This window comes from Gastrolobium bilobum, unplaced genomic scaffold (genome assembly GCF_033153095.1).
Source record: "Gastrolobium bilobum isolate Gb01-03AN ecotype WA unplaced genomic scaffold, APGP_CSIRO_Gbil_v1 utg4923, whole genome shotgun sequence".
NCBI classification, from domain to species: Eukaryota; Viridiplantae; Streptophyta; class Magnoliopsida; order Fabales; family Fabaceae; genus Gastrolobium; species Gastrolobium bilobum.
This window is the reverse complement of record NW_026898411.1, coordinates 49,311-74,382: the sequence shown is the minus strand read 5'-3', so window position 1 is coordinate 74,382 and position 25,072 is coordinate 49,311. Positions and strand designations below refer to the sequence as shown.

Sequence of the window (25,072 nt, the reverse complement as noted above, 5' to 3'; positions counted from 1 at the left end):
GTCATTTCTTTTATGGGTATGAATCAAAAGTACAAATCCACAACCAGATTCTTACTCTGGGGTAGTCTTTTAGAATATAATCAATGGAAAACAAGCTTCATATATGATGAAATGAACAACCAAAAAGAAGAAATAAATTATATGGAATCATGAAAGAGGATAAGCTTTAATATCTTTAGTGGGAGAATATTTTGGATCTCAGGTGTGGATAGAAAGTTCATTCTCAAGATAATGCCACCCTTTGTATTTATATATGGATCTATGGATATTTACAGTTTAGTTTTTTGGCAGAATCTTTTAGTCAGCCTTTGCTCTCTGTTTCTAGCTCTACTACATTACTACATGATATGATTTCTTCTGATAAAATCGTTTCCTTTGAAATAAAGTGTAATCTAGTTAGTTAGTATGCTTTGTTCTGCAATGTGCCTGGTATATGGTATAATTTTATGGAAAATAGAAAAACTCTATTGCAATTTAAAAAAATTTACATTTCATGCATTGTTATGAAAGCCATGCTTGAGTGCAGCCCTGTGAACATGGCATTTGCAGGTGCCACCCCTTTGCCTCACCTCAGCTGAGTTGAATTGCCTTTTGAGTTTTCATAAGCCACAACAAAGAACTGGCCTTCTGGGTGGCTTTAGGGAGGAATTGAAAGAAGAAAGGCTCTGTCAAGACTTTGTCCAAGCATTCTGCTGAAGAATAGAATTTGTGGTAGCAACACAGCAACTCTAGCTCGCACAGGGCACATGGAGAGAAAAACTCCAGTGCATCCGAACTCGGTGCTCCCTTTTGTTAAAAAGGAAAAAAAAATTCCCTTTTTATCCATTTTTTTTTATATTTTCTTTTAAGTCCTAAATTTTATTTTATTTTAGTAAAAGAGAGCACCGAATTCGGTACTTGCTTCCAGTGGATTGAAGTTTTTCACTCAGATGAAAAAACGAATGTATGGTTTGACATCAAAATTCAGTGTAGATAAAATTTAAGAAGATTTTATCAAACATATCTAAAGTAGGTTTTGCACTTTACACCCTCCAAACCATGGTTTTGAATGTACAGATTCTAAACCCAACATGTTCTGATTGTTCTCCGTATTTAATAGAACAGATATTTCATATATGGAAGGGAGTACTGAGTACATACCTAGAGGAAACCTCATCATGTAAGATAAAAGAAAAGTATGATCGGTAATACTACATATTACTTAAAACAAAACTTTTTATTTTTAATTATAAGCACATTTTATGGTGAATGTGCTGCAGTAACACTTATATATATACACACACATCAAAATGCAACCATTCATAAAAAGCCCAAATGGCATTTTACAGTGAATGTGCAAGCGTGATATATAAGATTACATTACATAAATAAACTTCCACAAGTAGTTTATTATTCTACAAATTGAGCTAAAACGCGCTGCATGACGTATTTTGCAACGATACTATTCGTTTTCTCTGTTGGATGGAAAGCGTCCCAAAACACATACTTGGAAGCATCCGTGCAACTGAACATGTTTCCCCTGCTGCATGCATAACCCATCTCGAACATTCCAGTAGCACAGCAAGCCGTTGACGCTGATTCAAACCCTGTATTGAAAAATATTTGAATTAATGAGCATCATACTTATTACTTTTTATAAAAAAATGAAAATAGAAGAAAAATTAAACAATTTAAATTTTCAAAATTGGGCTTTCATGTTTTTATTACATATTAATTAATATTGCAATGCATCTAAAATAATTTTATGACATGCTCCATACCATATGTGTACTTTTTTTTAATATAATGGTAAAGTAAAAGTGAAGATTCATGTAAATAAAATTAAAGCAAGATATATAAAATATGCACATAATAAATTTTTGGGATAAATATGTTTCTTTAAGAAATAATTTTATTTCGTACATACACATAAAAATATGTGAGGTCCATATTTTTTTTTCTCTGTGGACCCAACACACTTTTATGTATGTAGGAGATAAAATTATCTGCTACAACATGATAAACAATAATCCTTAAATTTTTATGTTGCGTGTCCCACATGCATCAATATGAACCTTTTTTGTTTTGTTGAAACAGATATCTATGGTTTTGTAACATACCATATAGGTCAGGCTTTCTGATGATATGCAACATAACGTAATAGGGATTTGAAAACACCAATTTGATTCCAGGGAGCTGCTGGTTGAGCTTAATGGTCAATTTCTTGAGCTTGTCGTTGAAATCCATTGCTATGGTATTGTAGTTAGAAACACAGTCATTACCACCAATAATGTTAGTGGTTCTCTCCAAAGGCAAGCATCCCATAGGAGGTAATCCACCTAGGGATATCTTGCGAGCACCAACACCATAAAGGTTCTTGATGAAATTCTCAGCTATCCCAGCCAGAAAATTCTGGTACTGTTTTGGTGTGTATTGAGATGCCCTTCCAGGGATGGTGTAATAGTTCTCGAGGAAGTCATTTGTTCCTAGACTCATAAGGTGTAATGCTTCTGATATTGTCTCGTTTGCTTTACTTTCACCAAGATACACACTCAGCTTCTTTTGGTATCCCTTGTAGTACTCTAACTGCTTCCATAATGGTATCACAGACTGCATCCAAAATTTTAATTTGCATAAATTATGTTAGCCTTCTAAGCTTCTTTTAAATTTAAGGTTTTACTAAAGATTAATTTCATTATCAAATAAAAAGGAGATTATTTCAATTTTTATACATTAACATAGATAATAAATATTGTTGAGGTATATAAGGCCTTTGGCACTTCCACCTTTTGAGCTAGCTTTTGGAGTGGTGTATCCCAAGGTTCTTTACATGGTATATGTAAAGAACCTTGGGATACACCACCCCAAAAGCTAGTTCAAAGGGTGGGAGTGCCCAAAGCCTTATATATCTCAACACGCCCACTCACACAATAGCCCTTTGGGCTAGAAGCGTGGAATTGCACAGGCCCAATTTTTTATTTACTTTTTTGTGCTTTTTATTTTAATTCCACTTTAAAATTTAAAGTGAGGGACGGTGAGGATTGAACGTGTGAACTTATAATTACTCAAGGCCTTATATATCTCAACAAATATCACTGATTCAAAAATTGTAAATTTGAGAACAGCAATATTAAGGCCTTAAAAGAACAAACGTAAGCCACTTCAACTAGTTTGAAGAAGAGATGAATTACCAGCACATCTGAAGTTGCATTATCATAACCAGTTGCAGCAGAAGCAAAAGTGACCCCTGTGGCAAAATCTGAAATGTTATACTTAGGATCCAAGTATGCAGGCACAAATTGTTTTATGCCAAAAGCCTCTGATATGAAGTCAGTTGGTATTCTCCCATTGCTGAACCTTCCAGTTGCTTGTTTACCGTCAAAGTCACGTCCATATGGTTGGAAATTGCTCCGAGCAATCGTTGGGATGTAGTTGTTGTTCCCGGCATCCACCGAAGAGTCGCCGAAGACGATCACCGCCGGAACCTTTGCACTAGTCTTGGCCACCAGGGAGAACAATTGAAGCCAAAGGATGCACAAAATATGGGAGCATAGTAGCATCTTTCTATTCCCTTCCATTGTGTGTGTTTAGGGGTAACTTTGGAGGACTGTGCTAAAGGGGTGAACTTGTGATACAATAAATATTGGTTAGGAATATTAATGGAACTTTGATCTTTTTCAAGTTTGGGTGAAGAAGTTGTTGGGAACCATTATTGCTAAGAGGAGTACAGTTATTGTGAACGGGACTTGCATTCGAGCCTTTTTTGTGGTGCAAATGGAAGTTTAGCTTCACTAAATATACGTGTATGTGTGAATGACCGGAAGATAGTATGGACTTTTAGGAGAGTGAAGTGTTTAATTAATGTTGGAATTATTTCTTCATATGACATGAAGAAAAAGATGATACATAGATATTAATTACGGTTTCACAATTTTGATAAGACCCCACTTTGTGTAATATCTTTGTTTTATCTATCTATGTGAAAAACTCATATAAAAAGATCCATTATCATGAAATGTCTAGAATCAGCTAAAATAGAATTTGAGGGAAGAGCTACTTAAGGAGCACATAAATTTACTAAAACTGCTTACCATCACCCCACGTACAATTTACAAAGAGCTCACTTACATGCACTATCTATATATGTCACTATTTACATTGGAGTTAGCACGATTTTTTGATCAAATAAATACCTTTTATATAACAAAAAAATTTATTTAATTCATTTTTCAAAAAATATTCTACACTAATGCAATCGATTTCACATATTAATTGTACGGGACAAAATGTCATCATGTAAGTTTCACATGTTTGTCGTAAAGTCTCATGTTTATAATGCATGCAGGATGTCACGCTGACATTAAATATCTACGATCAATGTGCGAAACTTAAAAGAGTCTCGCATAGTTAATGTATGAGACTTTCATATTGGCATTAAATCTCGCATCATTGATGTGCGAAAATTGTCCCTACAGTTAACCTACGAAATTTATCACATTAATTTGAAATATCTTTTAAAAGATAAATTAAATAAATATTATTTTATGTAAAAAGCTTTTATTTAGTCAAAAAAAAACCGAGATAGCAAGCACTATTAGTTGAATAACAAAGTATTTCTTTTTGGTGTTTTGCAAAAAAAAAAAAAAAAAATTACAAAAAGCAAAAACAAAATTTCCCAACTGATTATATTAAATTTATATGTATTCTGTAGTATGTGCATGTAGAACAAGCTGTCATTGGCTAGCTTGTGCTCGTTACCTATGTAGCACCGACACTGACACGGGACACATGACACGATACGACACGACATTCTGACACGTTAATTCTAAAAAATATTAAATTTCGACACGTTAGGACACATTTTGATATTAAATAATATATTTAATTTATGTAGTATATATTATCTTTAATATTCAATAATTTAACAAATAAATGTATCTAAACTTATAATATTCACAAATTTTGCAAAGAAACATAAGATATTCCAAAAATTTATATTAAACTCAATAAAATGGTAATCGTAATCTAATGAATCTAACAGTTGGAACTAAAAACTCAACGCAATTTAACCTTTGAACCGTTTTTTGAATTTCAATAACGCGTGTTGGAGTGTCGGGTGTCTGAGAGTGTCGGATAATGTCGGACACGACACGTCAGGGTTTTTGAAGTGTCGGTGCTTCATAGCTCATTACAGTATTGCGTTCATGATAATAATGACACTTTTGTCAAGCAAATATTTAATAAACTTATAACAAATACTTCTACTGCTTCTTGCATTCGTGATGTAAATTTTTTTTTTCTCAATTAAAACTAGCTATGCATGAGACTTTCTTATCGCCTGTTAAGTAATAAAATAAAGAAAATACATACATAGGTTGGTCTTTCTTCTATCTTCTTCTTTTGTAAGGAGCAAAATAGAGTGTTTGCGAACACATATCTTTTATTCTCTTTTATATTAAGTTAAAGTTATTAGTTTTTTAACATTAATTTTAAAATGAATATCAATATATATGATCCCAAGTATTAAATATTTAGCAATAACAAAACTTTGCTCAAATAATCAAGACATAATAGTTAATATCTTCAAAATTATCCCACAATAAGGAGGGGAATAGAAACATTTAAGGTATTGTTTACTGTGTGTGTGTGCGTCCTACATTTATAACATATTTAGAAGGGGAAGAATCTGTTTATAATTTTTTTTTATAAATTTTTGCAAATTACACAATGTACTCCCGGAGAATATAGTATAACATAATGTTCTCCTGATGAAAACATAGTATAATTTATAAGAGTTTGTAAACAAAAAGTTTGTAAATATAACCCTCCCATATTTAGAAATGTTTAAATAAAAACTGAATAATTTGTCATGCATCGAAATTCATAATAATATTTTCTTTTTCTTTTTGGCCCTCCTTATATATTGTCTCGCCTAGTTTAAAAGGGTGAACTTTATTGTCAAGTGATGAGTCCCTATTCAATTGATGTAAAGCAGAAGATGACTCACCGCGTGCAAAACCATAAATAAGTCACTACCATTGCATGAATTGATCTTGTGAAGATTGAAGAAATCCGTACATTAATAAATTGGGAGCATGTTTAGTCTACCAAAATCTAGTAAAACTGGTTCTTTTCTGAAGTCTGAACTAAATATCTAGAGTGGAGGTGGTTGTATATAACACCATATGTTTATATCCTTGGAACATGATGGCAATTTTTATGCGCGCATAAAAATTAAAGATGTGGGAGGTCTTTTGCATTCTAACATATCAGGACAAATCTAATTTACATTCAAACACTAAACACTTAATTGTATGAATGAAAACTTGAGTAATTAAATCAAACTTTATTGTTGGCAAACATTAATTTATAATCATTTTATTTATGTAATTAAGGTATTTAATTATCATAAAATTTAACTCAATGAGAGAGGTGTATACTAAATGTTACCCAATATATGAAGCTCAAAGTTAAAAGATTAAGTGCTGGGTTGCCATGGAACTGACTAAGAAGATTTACAGATGTTTGATGAAAGCAGCTAGCTAAGTAAGTGACGACATTTAGAGACATGTTATGTCCATTAATGTGGAATTTCCTTAGATACTTGAGTTCAACTAAAACATTGGAACGAACTAGATTTAGAAATTTAACACAGAATTAGTCTATATCAGTATCACTAATTAATTATTTAACAGTTTTTCTTGTCGGATTCATGTTAAATTAGATTAGCGAATGAAATCATGTTGATATTTATAACCAATTTTGGTAAATTAAATTTTTATTTTTATTACAGTGACATTCTAGATAATAAAATAAAAAATAAAGAATATCTTGGACTAATTATTTTTTAAAAATTATGTACATTTTTTTTTTTTTTTTTGCCTTGATCGTGTGTCATAAACTTAATCAACCTGAGTAGATTGAATGTATGTGAAATATTTTTAAAATAAAGTATTAGTTGCTTTAATTATATAAATTAACAATAAATACAATAATTTAGAATTAAGTATGAATATGGGTTGAATGAATCACGAAAAATAATATCAAGATGAGACATATATAGAAGAAAAATGCTTCCAATCACACAGATAATAGTAAGAGCCATGTTTGACTGATTCCTATCACCAACAACCACCAAAAATAATTAATTAGTCAGTCACGTAGTTGCAACCGCACAAGAAGGGACAGGTTACTGAGCTCATGGCCTAAGCCATTTATTGAATGCTCCCCAACGGGAAAGGTGGTGATGCGATTTATGTGTATTGCCCAATAAATGAGACCTTGTTTTCTGTTCTCACAAAAGAAACCATTAAGTGTGCCATAAGTCATCAGTGTGCAGGATCTTTTCTCTATCTCTAACTACTCAAGAAGAGTATGATATTTTTTATTTGGAGAATTTTTTCAATACTCACGTCCCACCAAGTTGAATCAATGCTGGTAGAGTAACGTATGGTATCAGAGAAAAAACACTGTGATCAGCACATGTGTCTGATTGTGAGTGGAGGGAGTACCTACTACGATAGTACTTAAATTGAGCTCCCATTTGTGGCCAGGCTAACCATAGCTTTAATCAATTCGTGAACATATTGTGTGTACACCGAATTGATCTTAGACTATTTATTTTGAAGAAATTGCAAATCAAAATTCGCTTAAATACTTGAAATTGGGTTATGTTAAAGATAAGGGAAATTGTTTTCTTATGTTACAAAAGATAACAAAAATTTTCTACACAGACATATAGAGGAGAGATGAGAGAGAATATGAGAGAAAAAAATATATAAATAAGTTTCATTTCTTTATTTGTGAGTGTAGGAAAGTATTTTTATCTTATGTAACATAAGAAAACAATTTCCCTTAAAGATAAAGGTCATGATATTCGCACACACAAAAATAAAAGGTCCTATGTTAAGTTGGTAACTTAAAAGGGCCTATAGCCTTTGTTGGGGTTAACGGGTAGGTTCTTTTTTATATAGACTCTTTCCAACAGCTTTGTGTAAAATTTTCAATTTTTCTTGTTTTTCGAAGCTTTGCATTTATTTTCTTTATTATTAATTTTTTTAAAAGCTTTGCATTTCTTTAATTTACTTTGTTGTTGGACCAAGAATGGCCGGCTAACAGACTCGAAATTAATTACTAGTTAGTCTATGTATTGACATTTTAAAAACTCTTGACATGTTGTGTTTGACACTTTGGCACTTTGACATATCAACACGCGAAGTAGAGATTCAAAAAAAAATTCAAAGATTGTGTTGCGTTGCGTTTATAGCTCCAATTAATAGATTTGTTGGATTACAATTACTATTTTATTAAGTTTAATATAAATATCTGGGATATCTTATTTTTCTTAGCAAAATTGATGGGTATTATAAGTCTAACTTTATTTTTTTGTTAAATTATTGAATATTAAATATAATATACATTACATAAATTAAAAATATTATTTAATATCAAAATGTATGTCAAAATTTAATATTTTTTTAAAATTAACGTGTTGAAATATATCACATTGTATCTCATTTCATATCTCATGTCGGTATCGGTACAAGATAAATCCTCCGGATATATGTTTAGCAAGAACCAGTTTTTTCTTTTCTTTTCTTTTTAAAAAGAATATTGGTACAGTACTAAGTAGTGGGTCCACTTCAATTGTTGACTTAAGAGAGTAGGGTACGTAGTGCTTTTCTATCACCCTCAAATCTAAATAGTCATTAATTGCATTAAAATAAAATAAAATATTTGATAATTTACAGAGCAGGAAAATTTAGTTAAATTATTTTAGAGAATTCCAATTATGGTTAGTAAAACAAAGATTCGTGAAAAAAATATAAAAAGTCAAATTAATCTTTAAATCCTTGTATTAAAATGGTTAAATTCCTGAAATTAAAAGTTTGTAATCATGTCCTTATAATTTTATAACTTTATAACCAGATCCTCATTGTCAAAATATCATTAATAAGTTTCAATGATAAGTTCGATTAAGCTACCCGTTTTAAAAATATGAAATATTAAGGATCTAAAATGTTTAAAATTAAAGTCTCCTCACAAAAAAAAAAAAAAAAAATTAAAGTCTCTGTAATTTTAAACTTATTTTATTTGGGTACTTACAATTATAACCTCAATAGAAATGAGTTAGAGAGCGTTCAATTTCTCACGTTGCTCTATCTAATATAAAATTTTATTTTTCTTTATTTTCAAAAAAAGAACTTTTTGAAACTACAGAAACTTATCACGAATTTTTTAAATATTCAGACTTTTAATTCAGAATTTTCTAATAGTACATAAGCACCAAAATATTAATTGAACCCATAAAAAGGATAAACAATTCATTAGTATGCACGAAAATGTCAAGAATTCCATCTTGCGGCACATGGGACTTCTAGATAACATTTATGGGGAATATAAGAGAATTTTATGAGATAATTGATGACAAAAAAATTTTCATATTATATGAGATAATTATATTTTATATAATAAAAAAATAGGTGAAATTTATTAAGGAAAAAAAAGAGAAAAGAAAAAAGTAAATTTCTCCTCTCTTTTTTTGAATGTGTATAAAATATAATTATCTGAGACAATATAAAAGATATATTTTTCAACATTTATTAGGAGGAACCTGTCACTATCCATGCTATTCAGACATCATATAATAATCCAAGGAGTTATTGTCGGAATTTTCTTTTCTGGAAAACACAAATCGAATTATTAGACAAGGCCAATGATACGATAATTGGGACAACAACCCACCGATATAGTAGTGAATAACTTCTATCAATGCTATTTAATTCAACCACCGTCTCTTATTTTTTGCTCAGGACCTAGGGGCATTAGCCAGCTACTAATTCATATAACAAACTTCAATAAATTTATTGGCTAAGCGATTGTGTAATATTATAGAGATTCATTTTGTGTGTCTTAATTTTTTATTTTGCTTTAAAAAGTGTGAGTTCTACAAAATATTATGTGTGTAGAGAATTTTTTTGTGTCATGTGACATAATAAATGCAAATTCCTAAATTTATATCTATAAAAGGAAAAGTGTAAAGATAAAATTATTTTTTACAACCTATTTTAGGGTTTAAGATTAAATATAAATGATGTTTTGAAAATTTTATTTTCCTCTTATATTATAAATTTTACCAAATTTATTTTTAATTTTAAATCTCAAAACAATATCATTTTGAAATTATAGAAAATAACTTTGTCTCCCGTGACTTAATCTCATATATATATATATATATATCTATATATATTTAATTTTAAATCTCCAAACAATATCAATTTGAAATTATAGAAAATAACTTTGTCTCCCGTGACTTAATCCCATATATATATATATATATATATATATATATATATATATATATATATATATATATATATATAAAAAATGTTTCTCTAAAAAATTATCTTCTGCAACTTTCATTTTAAGGTATAGAAAAAATAAAGAATTTTTTCATAATTTTACTCTACTAAAGGGATATAATATTATGCCTATTTTACCTATTTATCCAATGCATCTTCTGCATTCTGCAACATTCACCCTTTCTCTCTCCTCTTGAGATTTTAATCCAAATGTACTAAAAGAGAGTAGATAGAGTAAGCATAAAAAAAAAAATAGGCATAATATACTATTCCTTTACTAAAATACCTGAATTTTTTTTGTTTTAAATCTCAACACGACATCGATTTAAATTTTATATTGGAGATAACTTTATGTCTTGTGAAAATACATTAATCCTATATATATATATACGGGGTTTGTTTTTCTCATGTGTTATGAGAAAATAAATCCTTCCTACACACACCATAAAAAGGTGTGTCATTCTTTTCTTATTTTTTTAAATAGGTAGGTCCCACACTTGATGTATCTATATATGACATGAGATTAGAATTTTCCTACAACATAAGATTTATTTTTCCCATATATATATATATATATATATATATATATATATATATATATATATATGAGGTAGAATCCTTTGACACCAGTGTCAAATTTCAAATTTGACACTTCGTCTGATAGCCGTTAGATCAAAAAAGATCAATGGTGTCACATGCTTGCAAATCAGAGTTGTTGATCTTTTTTGATCTAACGACTATCAGATGAGGTGTCAAATTTGAAATTTGACACTAGTGTCAAAGGATCCTACCTCTACATATGTATATATATGGAAAAATATTTCTCCAATCAAGTTATCTCTAATAAGCTCAAAACGATGTCGTTTCGGGGTTATAAGATTAAAAAATTATTATTATAAAGACTAATATAACCTTGCAATATATCAAAATTACAAAAATACGCTGATTTCTGTCCCAAAATGACATCATTTTGAGCTTACTGGAAATAACTTTATATCCAGTGACTGGAGAAATACTTTTTTTCATATATATATATTGAATGAATATACAAATACATAAATTAAAATTATTGTATTTTAAAGTATTTATTAATGGATACCGGATTAGTCAATCCATTAATAATCTTATAAATACTCTAAAACACACTTATTTTTTTTACAACAATTAATGTGATTTGTGCGATGGACCTCAAGTCACTAGACCCTGCTAGAAAGTCAACATTGATTTTATTCAAGACCCACAAACACATATGGGAAAAGGTATTGTAACAGGGATGGAAGAATGATAACACATATTTTGTTACACTTATTTATTATTATTGGTTGGTATTTTTATGATTTATTTGAATTAAATAGAGATCTTTTGGGTCAAATCAGAATTATAGATTTTAATTGGGTTTAATTGATTTTCGTCATAATTTTCTAGATTTACTCTACTTTCGTATATTGGCCATATCTCACTCTACAGATGTCCAATTGACTTCTTTCTTGTTGCTTTTTGCAACTAACAGAAAGGGCTACAATATCTATTTCAGCCACTAAAGCCCAATTCGAACGGGAAGATGGTCGAAACCTCAGCCCAAGATGGATATGTTTTGCTGGAAATTTATTTTGACGTTTGGACTTAAGTTATAATTTTGAACCCAATGTACATGAGGCCCAGAGCCATTAATTCTGTTTTGTTTCCTTTTATTTTGGGTTGTATTTGTAGAGCCCGAAGCCCAGCTTGATTAGGGGTTAAAAGGGCGAGAGTAGTGACCTTGTGGGAAATCTTTCGTTTGAGTTTGAATTTTACAGTTTTTGAAATTAATATAATTTTCGTCTTTTCTCTCTCCTCTTTTCTTTAATCAAACCAAGGGTTGAGGATTCCATGGTTGAATCCTGAGGACTTGCGCCTCATTTTGAATCAAATTCGTTTCTTTTTCCAACTCGGTTTGACATCGCGCAATTGTGGGTGTTCAATATGAGATACGCGATTGCGTTCTTAGGAAAGAGATTAATCATTAGATTTAATGGTTAGGTTGATTAACCCAATGAACTCAAGTCGAACAGGTTGATACTCCGCGATTGTTCGAGTAGACGCGCCGTATTCGACCAAACGCTAGGCTATTGTCTAGAGAGAGGTTTCTAAGAGAATGTAGGGATTCTAATTCGATTAGGGTCAACCACGATTTGGTAATTATTTGTCCAATGATAGATATCCTTGGAATCCTAATTCTTGAGTTGGTTGCTTTTAATTTGATTATTCTTTTTTTTCATTTCCATTTAAATTTACAATCATATTAAAAACCCCTATTTTAGTTTTCGTTTTTCTTTAATTTCCGTTTCTCCTTATTTTCTCTTTTTATTTAGTTCCCATTTTTATTTGGTTTTCGTTTTTATTTGATTCCCGTTTTCATTTAGTTTCCATTTTCATTTGGTTTCCATTTTATTTTTATTTTTATAACTGAGCGATTAAGTTCATTGCAAACTCCTTGAGAGACGGCTCAGGTTGATGCTTTACTACAAAATTTTAATAAACCTGATTTAATTAATTTGTGCGAGTTCAACAGCTCATGTCAAGGGACATTTTTTACAATGCAATGTTGGGCTTGTATCCGATAGCTTCAACGGAGAGGGGAGATTCTTGATCCCGATAAATTGAATATTGTATGTGATAGTATAAAATTAAGGGTTTGCTTTTTATGCAGTTACTGCAGATAAGTTATCTGCAGTAAGCCCAATACGACGTCGTTTTGGGGCGGAAATCATGGTGTATTTGTAATTTTAATTTATTTCAGGGTTATAATAGTCTTTATATTTATATTTTTTTAAGATTTCAATATCAAAACAATGTCGTTTTGAGAATAAATATAGATAACTTATCTGCATTAACTGCAGAAACATTTTTCCCTAAAATTAATTATCAACATCTCATATTTTAAGCTTTGTAGAATAGTTGTTCCATGATATTCAAACTTATATTTTCGCATTTGGATGGATTTAAAAAAAAATGTTTAGGTATTAAAAGTTTTTAAAAGTATTTTTTTTTTTAATTAAAGTTGTTTTGTATTTGAATGTAATGCCTAACAAAATTTTAAGAAAAAAATCATTAAATAAAATAAAAAAGCATATTTCTTACCCAAAAAAAGCATATTAATGTGAAAAATTACTAAAAAAAGACATATATAAAATTACTATTAAATTTTTTTATTGTTAACATCTTAATATTTTTTAATTAGAAAATTTTTGTAAAATTTCTTATTTAATTATTTTATGTAAAGATAATGATTAAAAAAATTAGGAAATAAAAAATAATACGTAATAATAAAAAATTATAATTGTTGTGTCCACGACAAGTATATCGATCGTACAAATAATAAAATGATAAGGAGAGTTATCATTTCCTATCAAGCATTAAGTTCAGTACACGACTAAAGTTGGATCGACCATTAAAGTTGTTGGGAATATCATTTAAATATAAAATATTAACCTAGAGCTAACAAACTAAATATCAAGAACGAAAAACATAAAATCAGAACAAACATTAATAACTCAAAACGTAGCTAGGGTGACAATTTTCCCAATTTCATCCTAATGAATCTACCTTTTATCGCAATTGACATTCAATCTCATGTTATTGACAACTCTTCAAGATTAATTAAAACTCAATCCCTTGGTGTTTCAACTCTTTACCCTATTAAGAACCACAATCCCTTTATGATCCTGCCTCGGGCAAGCATTAAGAGAAAAGAATCAAAAGAGTTATAGATTCCACAAGTCTATTCCTAGATCAAGTAAAATTTAGCAATTAATCAGGTCAGAATCCTCCATCAATATCCTTGTTGTCATACAAGATTTACATGTTCATCTTTAAGTGATAAGTTCATAAATAAAACTAGGAATAGAAATCAAATTAATTGCATAATATAAGGATTTTGAATATCAAATTATGAGGAAAGAGTAAAATAACATTAAGAATTAAAAAGTTCCATCTAACTCTAACTAGCCTGACATAGTCAGATAAACTAAGACAAGAGATGAAAAACATAAAAGAAAGAAGTAACCGGTCTCCACGGTGAAGCCTTGACTGTTCCTCAACCTTATCTTCCAAGAATGGTGCTTTCTTCTTATTCAGATCGTTGTATCTCTGCTAGTTCCTTTTTTGCTTTCGCGGGCACCATAATGGAGTTAACAGTTAGGGTATTGATAATTTGAAACATCCAGACAATTCAAGAATGGCGTATAGGTCGATTTTGGTGTACGATATATCTTATCTTTATGATAATAGTGTTTTTTATGATGATGATGATAAGAATTTTGGAACAACGACCAAAGTGCCATATTTAAAAAAATAAGAGTAAATATCATTTTTGGTCCCTAACAAAAAACACGATCCCCACTTTAGTCCCTTATAAAAAAAATTAGTCTCGAGGTCCCTAACAAATTCAAAGTGGACCTATTTAGTTGAAATCGTGGTCCCTCACAAATTCAAAAAAGACCTATATTAGTCTCTTAAAAGGACTAAAATGGGTCCACTTTGAATTTCATAAGGACTAATCGACTAATTTTTTTTGTTAGGGACTAAAGTGGGGACCGAATTTTTTGTTAGGGATCAAAAATGGTATTTACTCAAAAAAAAATTGCACAAATACCACGCGAACAGTAAATTTTTTCAAAGTGCCCCGCGTACAAATTCGCTACAACAGGTAGCGAACTACATTTGCAAAAGTGGCATATTTCTGGTAACCACCTAATTCTCTATTGGTTATAGCATACTAGGTGGCCAAAATATCAGTCTGCTTTGAGCAAAAGCAGGACACATGGCAGACAATGACAAATTCTCTATGGGACCTAGTGAACTATGAGAGAGAAAATGAGTTACTAAGATGGCATTGTTTTTACATTAAAAATTTGAAACACCCTCGCACATGTCCCTATCTTCTCTGTCTAAACTCTAAGGTGATGTTTGGATAGGCTTTTTCCAAATCAAAAGCTTTTTTTTTTTTTTTTAAATGCTTCTGAAATTTTTGTAGTATTTGGATAATGACTTTTAAAAAAAGCAAAAGTTAATGAAAAAGCCAAAATTTAACTTTTTTTAAAAGTTACAATTTTCAACTTTTAGGAAAAGGAGAAGCCAGAAGTAATCGAACCACGTTTCTGGACGCATTCTACCCCTTATTTCGTTGGACATCTTTCACCGTTTCTCTTTTTCCATCTTCAAGTTCAGACACTTCTCACTTTGGGCTCCTCTTTGAGGTACTCTCCTTTTTTTGCTTCAACCCACTCTCGAAGGGACTGTTTACATTATCACCTTGTTGTTTGGGAGAGGATTATGTTTGGCTTTTTTTGTGTTTGTGTTCCAGTTATGGTTGTTTCAAGAAATTTTCTCAGAAATGTAGACATTGGGTAGCTTTGCAGCATTTTTAATTTTGCTGATGTTCCTTTGAGTTTTTGAACTTGCCACATCTCCCTTTCCCTTCGACAATAATTTATGTTTGATAGGAAAGAATATATTTGTTTCATAGGTGTTCAATGTTTTTCGCAGGGTTTCAATTTGGGTTGCTTTATCGAATCTGACATTGTTTTGTTGCTAGTCGAAGAGGAGCTGAATGCACAAGGGCATAATACTCATTTTATACTTAAAAGTATTTTTTTTATTTTAACATCCAAATGGTTTTTAAACTTAAAAGTCGCATCCAAACGTAAAATAATTTTTACTTTTAAAAAAAGTTCTTTTAAAAAAGTAACTCGTAAAAAGTTTTTTTTTTTTTTTCAAAAACTCATCCAAACGGATTTTAAAGCTACATTGCAGTTTACAAAACAAAACCACGTTGAGAACATCAATGCAGAATTTAATTTAAACTTATTAATTCTAAACTGTAAACATTGAGAACAAAACCACAACAGTGTAAAGAACATCCTCCTTATTCTACAAACAATTTTTAAACTCTAATTTTAATTTGTTTAAAAATGACTTTTAGTTTAAAATAAAATGTAGTGTTTAAAAAATCGGCCCGACCATCGACCCGGCCGAGGTCAGGGGTCATGGAGTCACAGGTTCAACCGAGGGGTCACGGGGTCACTATGCTGACCCGATTTTATATATTAAATATATATATATATATAAATATTAAAAAATAAATCACCAATCATTAAAGATTCAAAATATACTTAACGTAATTCACTAATTACAACCATAAGTCAATATTACACAACCTAATTAAAGTTTCAAGATACCAAAGTACAAAGCTCATATTCTAATGGGATCAATACGCTGACCCGGTTTTGCCTCTTCGGAGAAGGTCCCTGACAAAGAAAAATTTAAAGGAAGTAAGAATGAGTTTTTGTTTTCCATCGACGACCGTAAGGTTTTCATTTGAATAGATAAAATTCTTACCTTTTCTAGAAGATTCACGTCTGTGAGGTGAAGATTGAAGACATATAGGTCGTTGGGAGAGAAGAGAACAATTAGATTTAGATTTGCAAGCATTTTTATTTTATTTTTTTAATAAAACGAAGTTGTTTCATGGAATTTTTTAAAAAAAAAAAAAAACATGCAGTGACCTCCTTTGACTCCTCTGATCGGGAGTCACTGAAACCCGACCGGATTTTAGAGGTCGGTGGGGTCGATGTGCATATAAGGTCCAACTTGTGACCTCAACCATCAGAGGGGAGGGGTCAGGGTTGACCCGGGTCAACCCATAATGCAAAGTGGGATTTTAAACACTATTAAAATGTGACAAACAGAAGCAACTAGACTTTGTTATATATGCTTATCTAAAATAAAAAAATGATTTTTTAAACTAATAATATAGCTAAAGATAATAACGAATTATATAGCTAATCTAATGTACATAGAAAAAGCTAATAACGAATTATTATGAAAAGATAATTTTTTTTTTTTTAATTTGAAATAGATTTGGACAATAGTTTATATGATATCATCTCTACAATAACGTCTTTTTTGCGCATCCTATGTAAAGGCGGTCAGGTTATAGAGAAAAATAATGACGGTTTATCTGTCAAACATCTAGTTAAAATATCATAAATAAAAATTGTAATTGTTTTTGTTTCGTAACTAATTATATTTATTTAATTAGCTGTATAATAGTTTAAAAAACTATTTTTTTTATTTTAGATAAGCTTATAACAAAGTCTAGTTGCTTTTGTTTGTGGCATTTTATTTTAAACTATAAGTTATTTTTAAACTAAAATTAAAATTAAAAACTGTTTGTAGAATAAGAAATAGAACATTCTCTATACTGTTGTGGTTTTTTTCTCAATGTTGGGAGTTTAGAATTAAAAAATTAAAATTAAAAACTGCATTGATGTTCTCAATGTGATTTTGTTTTCTAAACTGCAAAATAGCTATATAGTTTAGATAGGGTGTTTCGATTTTTTCATTGTAAAAATGATGCCATTTCAACAACTTATTTTATCTCTCATAATTCGCTAGGTGCTAGGTCCCATACCGAATTTGTCGTTGCCTGTCACGTGTTTTGCTTTTTTTAAAAGCAAAATGATATTTTAATCACTTAGTTCGCTAATACTAATAGTAAATTAAGTAGTTATAAGAAATGTGTCACATTTATAAATATAATTTGTTACCTGTTATAACGAATTTGTACATGTGATATTTTAGAAAGTTTTATTATTTACGTGCCATTTGAATAAATTTTTTTGATGATTTGTGGCAATTTTAGTCACAGTTATGAGGATTCTTCTTTTTCTTGGGCTTATGTTGATGATAGCCCAAGCCCGTGTAGATAATAAAGGTGTTAAAAACCCATACTTTAGGTTTTTTATAGATATATTTCAATAATCGTTTAGTAGTTTAATGCTCAAAAAGTTAGTTATTTAATACTATGAAAATAAAAAAAATTCACAAAATTACTTTTGGTAAATACAATACTACAAGCATCAAACTTATTCTTCAAAAAATAATTCTTTCAACAAGTATTTTATTTCGTAATTTTACACTAAAATTATGTCGTCTACATGTTTTTTGTGTGTGGTAACATTGGAAGTAGAAATAGTATACATATATGGCATGACAATCGATATTAAATGTCGCATCCGAAGGATATTGGTAGACAAGGATATATTTAAATTATCACAGTAAAACTATATTTTTGAAAGGAAAATAATGGATCATCTATTTAAAGGTTGCTAGAAGCTTTGGAATTAAATAATTTGAAACTATGCGGTTTGTCTTCTCGGTAGGGTGGAAGCCATCCCAAAACACGTATTTACTGGCGTCAGTGCATGTAAATGGATTCTTGTCGCTGCACAAGTAGCCGATCTCAAATGTTCCAGTGGAACAACATGCCTTCTCTACAACCTCAAATCCTGAAATATATATATCCATATCTCAGTGTCAGCATTTTATGCATTTTTTATTTACATTTTTTCAAATTTAACTAAACCAAGAAATTCATATAAACTAAAAGAGCAACAGAAAAAGTTATATATATATTTCCAACTTTAAAGTTGGAAATTTGAATGATAACAAAAAGCAGAAATCATTCCAGTAAATCAACTTCGTAAATAAAACACACTCTATAGTTCTTATGCTTCTGCTTATATAGGGAGGACCCAAAAGTAATTAACAATGTCATACAAATCAATAAGGCAAATGTCTGGAGAATAGATAGAGTACTAGTATTACACAGTACACAATGAGTCAATGACATAAGTGCACGAAATAAAAGAAAAGAAGAAAAATATTTCTCATTTTAAATGACATAAAGTTATATTATTTTAAAAAAGATATAGACATAAGAAATTTCTCTCTCATGATTTCTATTTTTTATGTCTATCTCTCTTAAAATGACATAACTTACGTCATTTAAAATGACAAACACCAAACCTACAAAACAAAGAGGTCTTAAGTTTTAGATTTTGTTTGATTTTTGTTTGTTGTTTTCAATTAAAACATAAAACAAAACTTTTTTGTTACTTATTTTTTATACTATTTAAAAAATTTATTCTCCATTATTAGATTTTAAAGAAAAAAATAAAATAAGAACAATTGTGTACCACCGCCGTCAAGCTGCAATTGCTCCACCAAAGCATTTGAATTCATTCTCAAAAATAAAATTCATCAAATAAATTTTCAATATTTTTATTTTATAAAATAATTTTAAAAAACAATTCTACAAAACAATTTTCAAAAGCAAAACTTAAAAATCAAATAGAACTTCTCTTAAGGGAGATAGCCAATTGGATTCCCCCTGCGTTAATTTAATAGTGATAATGTAACAATTAAAACAATCTTTTTAACCTACATTAACAATCTTTATGAGAAAAAAATGATAAAAAATAATGGTTCAAGGTGGAATCCCTGGTACTAAAATTATGATGTATCCATGTCACTTATTATTCTTTTTTAAATAGTAAGTATTTCGTTTTTTGTATGGATATTTTTTTAATCCAGGTAAAATAAATTATAAATTTTTTTAATCCAGGTAAAATAAATTATAAATAAAAAAAGGGAAAAAAAGTTTCCGATGTTACTTTAGATAACTTTATCTAATGTTCATCGAAACGACGTCGTTTTGGGGTTGAAAAATTAAAAAATTAGAGTGATAAAGACTATTATAACCCTGAAATAAATTAAAATTACAAAAATACCACGATTTCCGTCCCAAAACGACGTCGTTTTGATGAACATTAGATAAAGTTATCTAAAGTAACATCAGAGAAAACAAACCCATAAAAAAATTATAAACTTAAAAGAGATGTGCATAATTAATTTAAGTAGAATTTAAAAATATAAAATAGAAATATTTAAAATTATAATCAAGATATGAATAATTAATTTAAGAGAATTTAACTGAAGAGAAGTTATGAATCACATATATGATTGTTTAAGAAAGAGTACACTAAGAGATTTAACCACTTAAAAAATAATTTTAATTTAATATATAAAGATAGATTAAAACAATAATATTTAACTTTATATATGATACAAATGGGCTCGAGACCTTCGCACGTATCATCATAATTATTTTTTTCATTTTAAGAAAATGATAATGTATAATGTTTGTCTATTCAAAATTTCGACTTTTTAACATTATTTTACCATAAACACAAAAAAATAATACCTTAATCTATATATCTTATTACTACCAAAACTAACAGGATGTGTTAACCCAACCCAATGAATTATTTAAATTTATCTCGGTGGACAATTGCTCAGTAAAAAAAAAAAAATCTTTGCAAAATTTAAAGATGGTATGTAAATTAACCTAATGACATTCTTCTGATAAGGGTTTTGGGCATTTTTTTTTTATACAAATGTGGGACTGAGATTCGAATATACAATCTCATGTGTGCTATCTAAACCCTTCATCTATTAGATCAATCCTAATAAGTTATTTTGGGCATTTTTAATTAGTCTACAATGCCATTTGAATGTACAAGAGTAGAAAATGCTTATGATTTTTGATACTTTTTAATTGAAAACATTAATCGCTATAAGTCGTGCATGTGATGCAAAGTTTTTTTTTTTATAAATATTTCAATCAATTAATTACTTTTTTACTAATCTGATTAGAACTAGATTTAAAGATTGTGTTTGATTGTGTTCTGATTTTTTTGTTCTTAAAACTGTTTTGTAAAATAATTATGAAAACAGTTGTTTTTTTATATTTATTTAATTTTAAAAGTTAAAAATCAAAATAAAAAACAAAAACAACTCAGACATATTCTTTAAATTTGATTCTAAAAACAAAAAACAGTTATAATTTTCAAAACATTTTTTAGCAAAGTAGTTTTTTAGTTTTTTTTTGTTCAAAAAACAAAAAAAAACAATTTTTAAAAACAACAATCAAATAGAGTTTAAGATTTTTCTTTCAAAAATAATAATGAAAAAAATCGAACATATATATGCCATCACATCTCAATTCCTCTTGCTTAGTATGAAATGTCAAAACGTACGATACAGTTCACCATATTCTCGTGGGCAGACACACCACAGTACTGTCTGTATCTTGTGTGTCAGAGGCTCCAGAAGTTACTACTCTTAATGATAAAGAAGTAAAAACAAAGCCAAACGTTGAGTTGGTACACAAAGGCCCTAGTTGACCACTAGTTAAAGCGCAAGACAAGCGCATAAGCCATAGGGTAATTTACCCATCAAAAAACAAAGTCCAGGGTGTAGGAGGTAGTAGCTTTCATGGGGTCTGCAAGCAACACCCATGTGCATGTATGATAGCTTGGTTCAGGGCAGGAATACCATAAATACCCGAGGCTTATGAAGTTAACAGACCGTAGGTTAAAAGAACTCACGATGGGACAAATGCAAAACTTGAATTTACTAAAATAGTGCCAAGGCTTAGTTCCACCAAAATAATACGTACGAACATCAATAATAACACTTCCACAAGACCACAGCAACGCTAGTATAGTAACTGTTTACGATTTATTAATGGGTTTTATTAATGAGATTATATTTTCTTATGCAAGAGGATATTTATATTTATCTCATGTTACACTCATAATTTTACGTGGGTTTCATTATACGCAAAAAGAGAAAAAAAATTAAAGTGATCAAACCTATATCTTTTTTAGTGTATATGAGAGAGTTGTTATCTCTTGTGACATGAGATTAATATTTTCCTTTATTAGTACAACTTTCATATTCTCAATTAACTTATCTGTCTGGAAAATAAATAAAATAAAATAAAGAGTAAAGTATTTTTCAGATTCTTAACAAATATTACAGAATTCAATTTAATTATTTTGAAAAAAAATTGACTCATAATTTTTCTTAAAATTTAAAATAGACTAATGTTAGTCTTTTAAGAAACTAACGTGGGTCTTCTTTAAATTTCAGAGGGATCACGATTTTGATTAACTGGATTTATTTTGAATTTCAAAAAGACTACAAATCAATTTTTTCTAAGAGATTAAAATGAGTCCCATAATTTTTGTTGAAGATCTAAAAGATACTTTACTCTAAAATAAAATAAAATAAAAACACGCACATATATTGCCATAAGCATTGAATCATATAGGTCCTACACTTTCTTGACAAATCATTTGATGTTGAATTTCATTCATTAAATAAAGGGAAATAATTTTTTTATATTGTACGAAAATAATTATCTTATATTATAGAAATAAAATTGTAAGTGAGATTCATAAATAAGAAGAGAAAAAAAAGAAAAGAAATGTGACTCACTCATTTTTTATGTGTGTAAAAAATTTAATTATGTCATATAAAATGAGATAAATATAATCCCTAAATAAATATGAAAGATTCAAAAGGAAAACAAATGAAAAAGAAAAAACTACATAAACTGCTAAAGAAATATGAAGGACTCAAAAGAAAAACAAACAAAATACCATGAGAGTTGCTATAGTGTCCTGAATCCTGATAGATATGATATATCAAAATTGCTAACTTTTACAATAAAAATTACAAGTAGTTATGAACCATATAAGAAAAAGAAATGGGTATCAAATAATATAATTAAAGACGAAGGAAGAGTGGAAGACTATGCAGTATATTAACCCTGTATAGCTTTATTTTGTCAATTTTATGAGGATTTCTATTTTCTAGTCTTTGCAATTAAAACCAAGGCTATAAAAGTAAATTTTTACCCATAATTAACCTATTCACAATTTTGAATCACTGAGGGATATTTTGAGAAGAAGAGAGAAGTTTTCGAGTTCGGATGAATCACTTCATAATTGAAAAGAAAAAAAAATTGAAACAAAATCATGCTCAGAAGTTAAAGCAAATAATACCATAAGCAACTGTATGTACCAAAAAAAAAAAAAAAAAATAATAACATAAGCAACTGCAAATACAAAAAGCGTACATACCGTAGAAGGATGGTCTTTCACAGATATCAGCTAAGATGTCAAATGCATTTCCGAACAACAGTGTCAATAGTGGGAGCTCCTTTCTTAGCTTTGTGATCTTTTTCTCTAACTTGTTATTGAAGCCCAATGCCACATTGTTGTATTCTTCATTGCACCCATGGTCACCCAAAATGTTTATAGCCCTCTCCAGCGGTAGACACCCCATGGGAACAAGCCCAGTTATGCCTAATTTTCGGGCTCCAAGTTCGTACAATTCCTTAACAAAATTCTCTGCAATGCCCAAGAGAAAATCCTGATATTGTGTCTCGGTAAATTGGAATCTTCGGGTTGGCAACAAATAGTAGTTTTCAAGGAAATCATTGGTTCCTAAGCTCAACAGATACAACGCCTCACGAAGGATCTCATTTGCCTTATCTATCCCAAGATGGGCTCTCAACTTCGCTTGGTACTCCTTGTAGAACTCCAATTCCTTCCATAGTGGTATCACATTCTGTAATATACAGTTAGCACAAAAAAAATTTAAGTTTACTTCAGAATAATACAAGAAACAAATCATTTAAAGACACATTTAATTTTCGTGTTAGATGTTGTATTTTATTTGACATAATGTACAAACTTGAGAGCACATAAAAATTTACAATAAGAAAGCTGGATGCCTGGCACATGCTCTTCGGAACAGTAACTAAAATGTCATTTTTTGACAAAAATTTTACTCCAAAAGTAACACGAACAACAATACTTTTTATCAGAATATTACGTGGGCATAATTCGCTACGACTGGTAGCGAATTACGTTCGCCAATGATTTTATGACACGTGGCACACTTTCGCAGAAAAAAGCTGACGTGTCATAATTCGCTACTAGTAGTAACGAATTTGGTCTGCAATATAGCCACGTGTCACAAAATTATTGGCTACGAAATTCGCTAATAGTGGTAGTGAATTATGACACGTGACAGTCTGAAAAAAAAAATACTGTTAGCGTGACATTTGGATAAAAAATTTGCCAAAAAAATGACACTTTAGTCACTGTTTTGAATGCTCTTCACACAAACGTAAAATTAATTAAGATTATTAAAGTAGAACTTTTGTGAAGGATAAGAAAAGTATGTCACGTGAACATGCAGGAGCTGAGTCAAGCGAAAGGCAAAGATATACAAGGTGAGTGAGAATTCCAATAACAGATGTTACATGGAATGATGGTAATAAGTCTCTTTTTTATGTTCGGGGGAAATTAAAAACTTTGGGAAAGGGTAGAGGCACTCACTAGTACAGCAGAAGTTGCATTATCATATCCAGTTCCAGCAGAGGCAAAACAAACACCAGTGGCAAAATCTTTGATGGTATACGAAGGATCCAAGTAAGCTGGTATATAGCGTTTAATGCCAAAAGCCTCGGCAATGAAATCTGGTGGAACACGGCCATTGCAGAACCGTCCCGTGGGGCGGCCACCGTCAAAGTCACGGCCATAAGGCCTGAAATTGCTCTTCAGAACAGTTGCTATCTGATTGTTGTTTCCAGAATCCACAGATGAGTCTCCAAAAACTATGATGGCTGGGACATTCTTAGCCTCTGCAACCAACATAACAATATGGGTTAACAGTAGCCATGCTATGTATATGAAACCCATATTAATCTTTTGGTTTCCTTTTGTGTCCGTGGAGAAGCCTGGATCCAATAGAAGCTTTATATCTATGCGAGATTAAATAAATGCAATTCCTGTGAAAAAGAAAGTTTGGTGGGGATTTTAATGACTGGTTTCCATGGGGTTAACGGTTGAGTTCAGTATTGTATAGCCATTTTTTCAAACAAAATTATTAAATTAAGCCTCGCATGATCTATTTGTTGGATTCTGGGAGCGTCCGGTACATGAGAATTTTTTTTTTAGCCGAAAATCTTAATTTTCAAAAATATAATT

The 25,072-nt window shown here is 30.0% G+C and overlaps 2 protein-coding genes across 2 annotated transcripts; both read right to left on the bottom strand.

Moving 5' to 3' along the window:
* Nucleotides 1-1,101: 1,101 nt before the first annotated feature.
* Nucleotides 1,102-3,607, bottom strand: LOC133315927 (GDSL esterase/lipase At2g04570-like). The gene is made up of 3 exons (XM_061517608.1): nt 3,171-3,607; nt 2,100-2,589; nt 1,102-1,586 (listed from the first exon to the last, which is right to left on the bottom strand). Exons 1-3 carry the CDS (start codon nt 3,555-3,557, stop codon nt 1,390-1,392), a joined length of 1,074 nt encoding a protein of 357 aa, XP_061373592.1. The 5' UTR covers nt 3,558-3,607; the 3' UTR covers nt 1,102-1,389.
* A 14,684-nt stretch (nt 3,608-18,291) lies between these two features.
* LOC133315940 (GDSL esterase/lipase At2g42990-like) lies at nt 18,292-24,803 on the bottom strand. The gene is made up of 3 exons (XM_061517627.1): nt 24,422-24,803; nt 23,156-23,645; nt 18,292-18,670 (listed from the first exon to the last, which is right to left on the bottom strand). The coding sequence occupies exons 1-3, from the start codon at nt 24,782-24,784 to the stop codon at nt 18,477-18,479; spliced, it is 1,047 nt and encodes a 348-aa protein (XP_061373611.1). The 5' UTR covers nt 24,785-24,803; the 3' UTR covers nt 18,292-18,476.
* Between the last annotated feature and the right edge of the window lie 269 nt (nt 24,804-25,072).

What these genes read in the sequence shown, in the direction of transcription:
- LOC133315927 (XM_061517608.1), bottom strand. Translation starts at nt 3,557, where the DNA reads ATGGAAGGGAATAGAAAGATGCTACTATGCTCCCATATTTTGTGCATC. An exon ending in ATGCAACTTCAGATGTGCTG is followed by an intron (nt 2,590 to 3,170) that starts GTAATTCATCTC and finishes TTTTGGATGCAG; the next exon opens with TCTGTGATACCATTATGGAA. An exon ending in CAGAAAGCCTGACCTATATG is followed by an intron (nt 1,587 to 2,099) that starts GTATGTTACAAA and finishes TTTTCAATACAG; the next exon opens with GGTTTGAATCAGCGTCAACG.
- LOC133315940 (XM_061517627.1), bottom strand. Translation starts at nt 24,784, where the DNA reads ATGGGTTTCATATACATAGCATGGCTACTGTTAACCCATATTGTTATG. An exon ending in ATGCAACTTCTGCTGTACTA is followed by an intron (nt 23,646 to 24,421) that starts GTGAGTGCCTCT and finishes TGTATATTACAG; the next exon opens with AATGTGATACCACTATGGAA. An exon ending in TGAAAGACCATCCTTCTACG is followed by an intron (nt 18,671 to 23,155) that starts GTATGTACGCTT and finishes TATATATTTCAG; the next exon opens with GATTTGAGGTTGTAGAGAAG.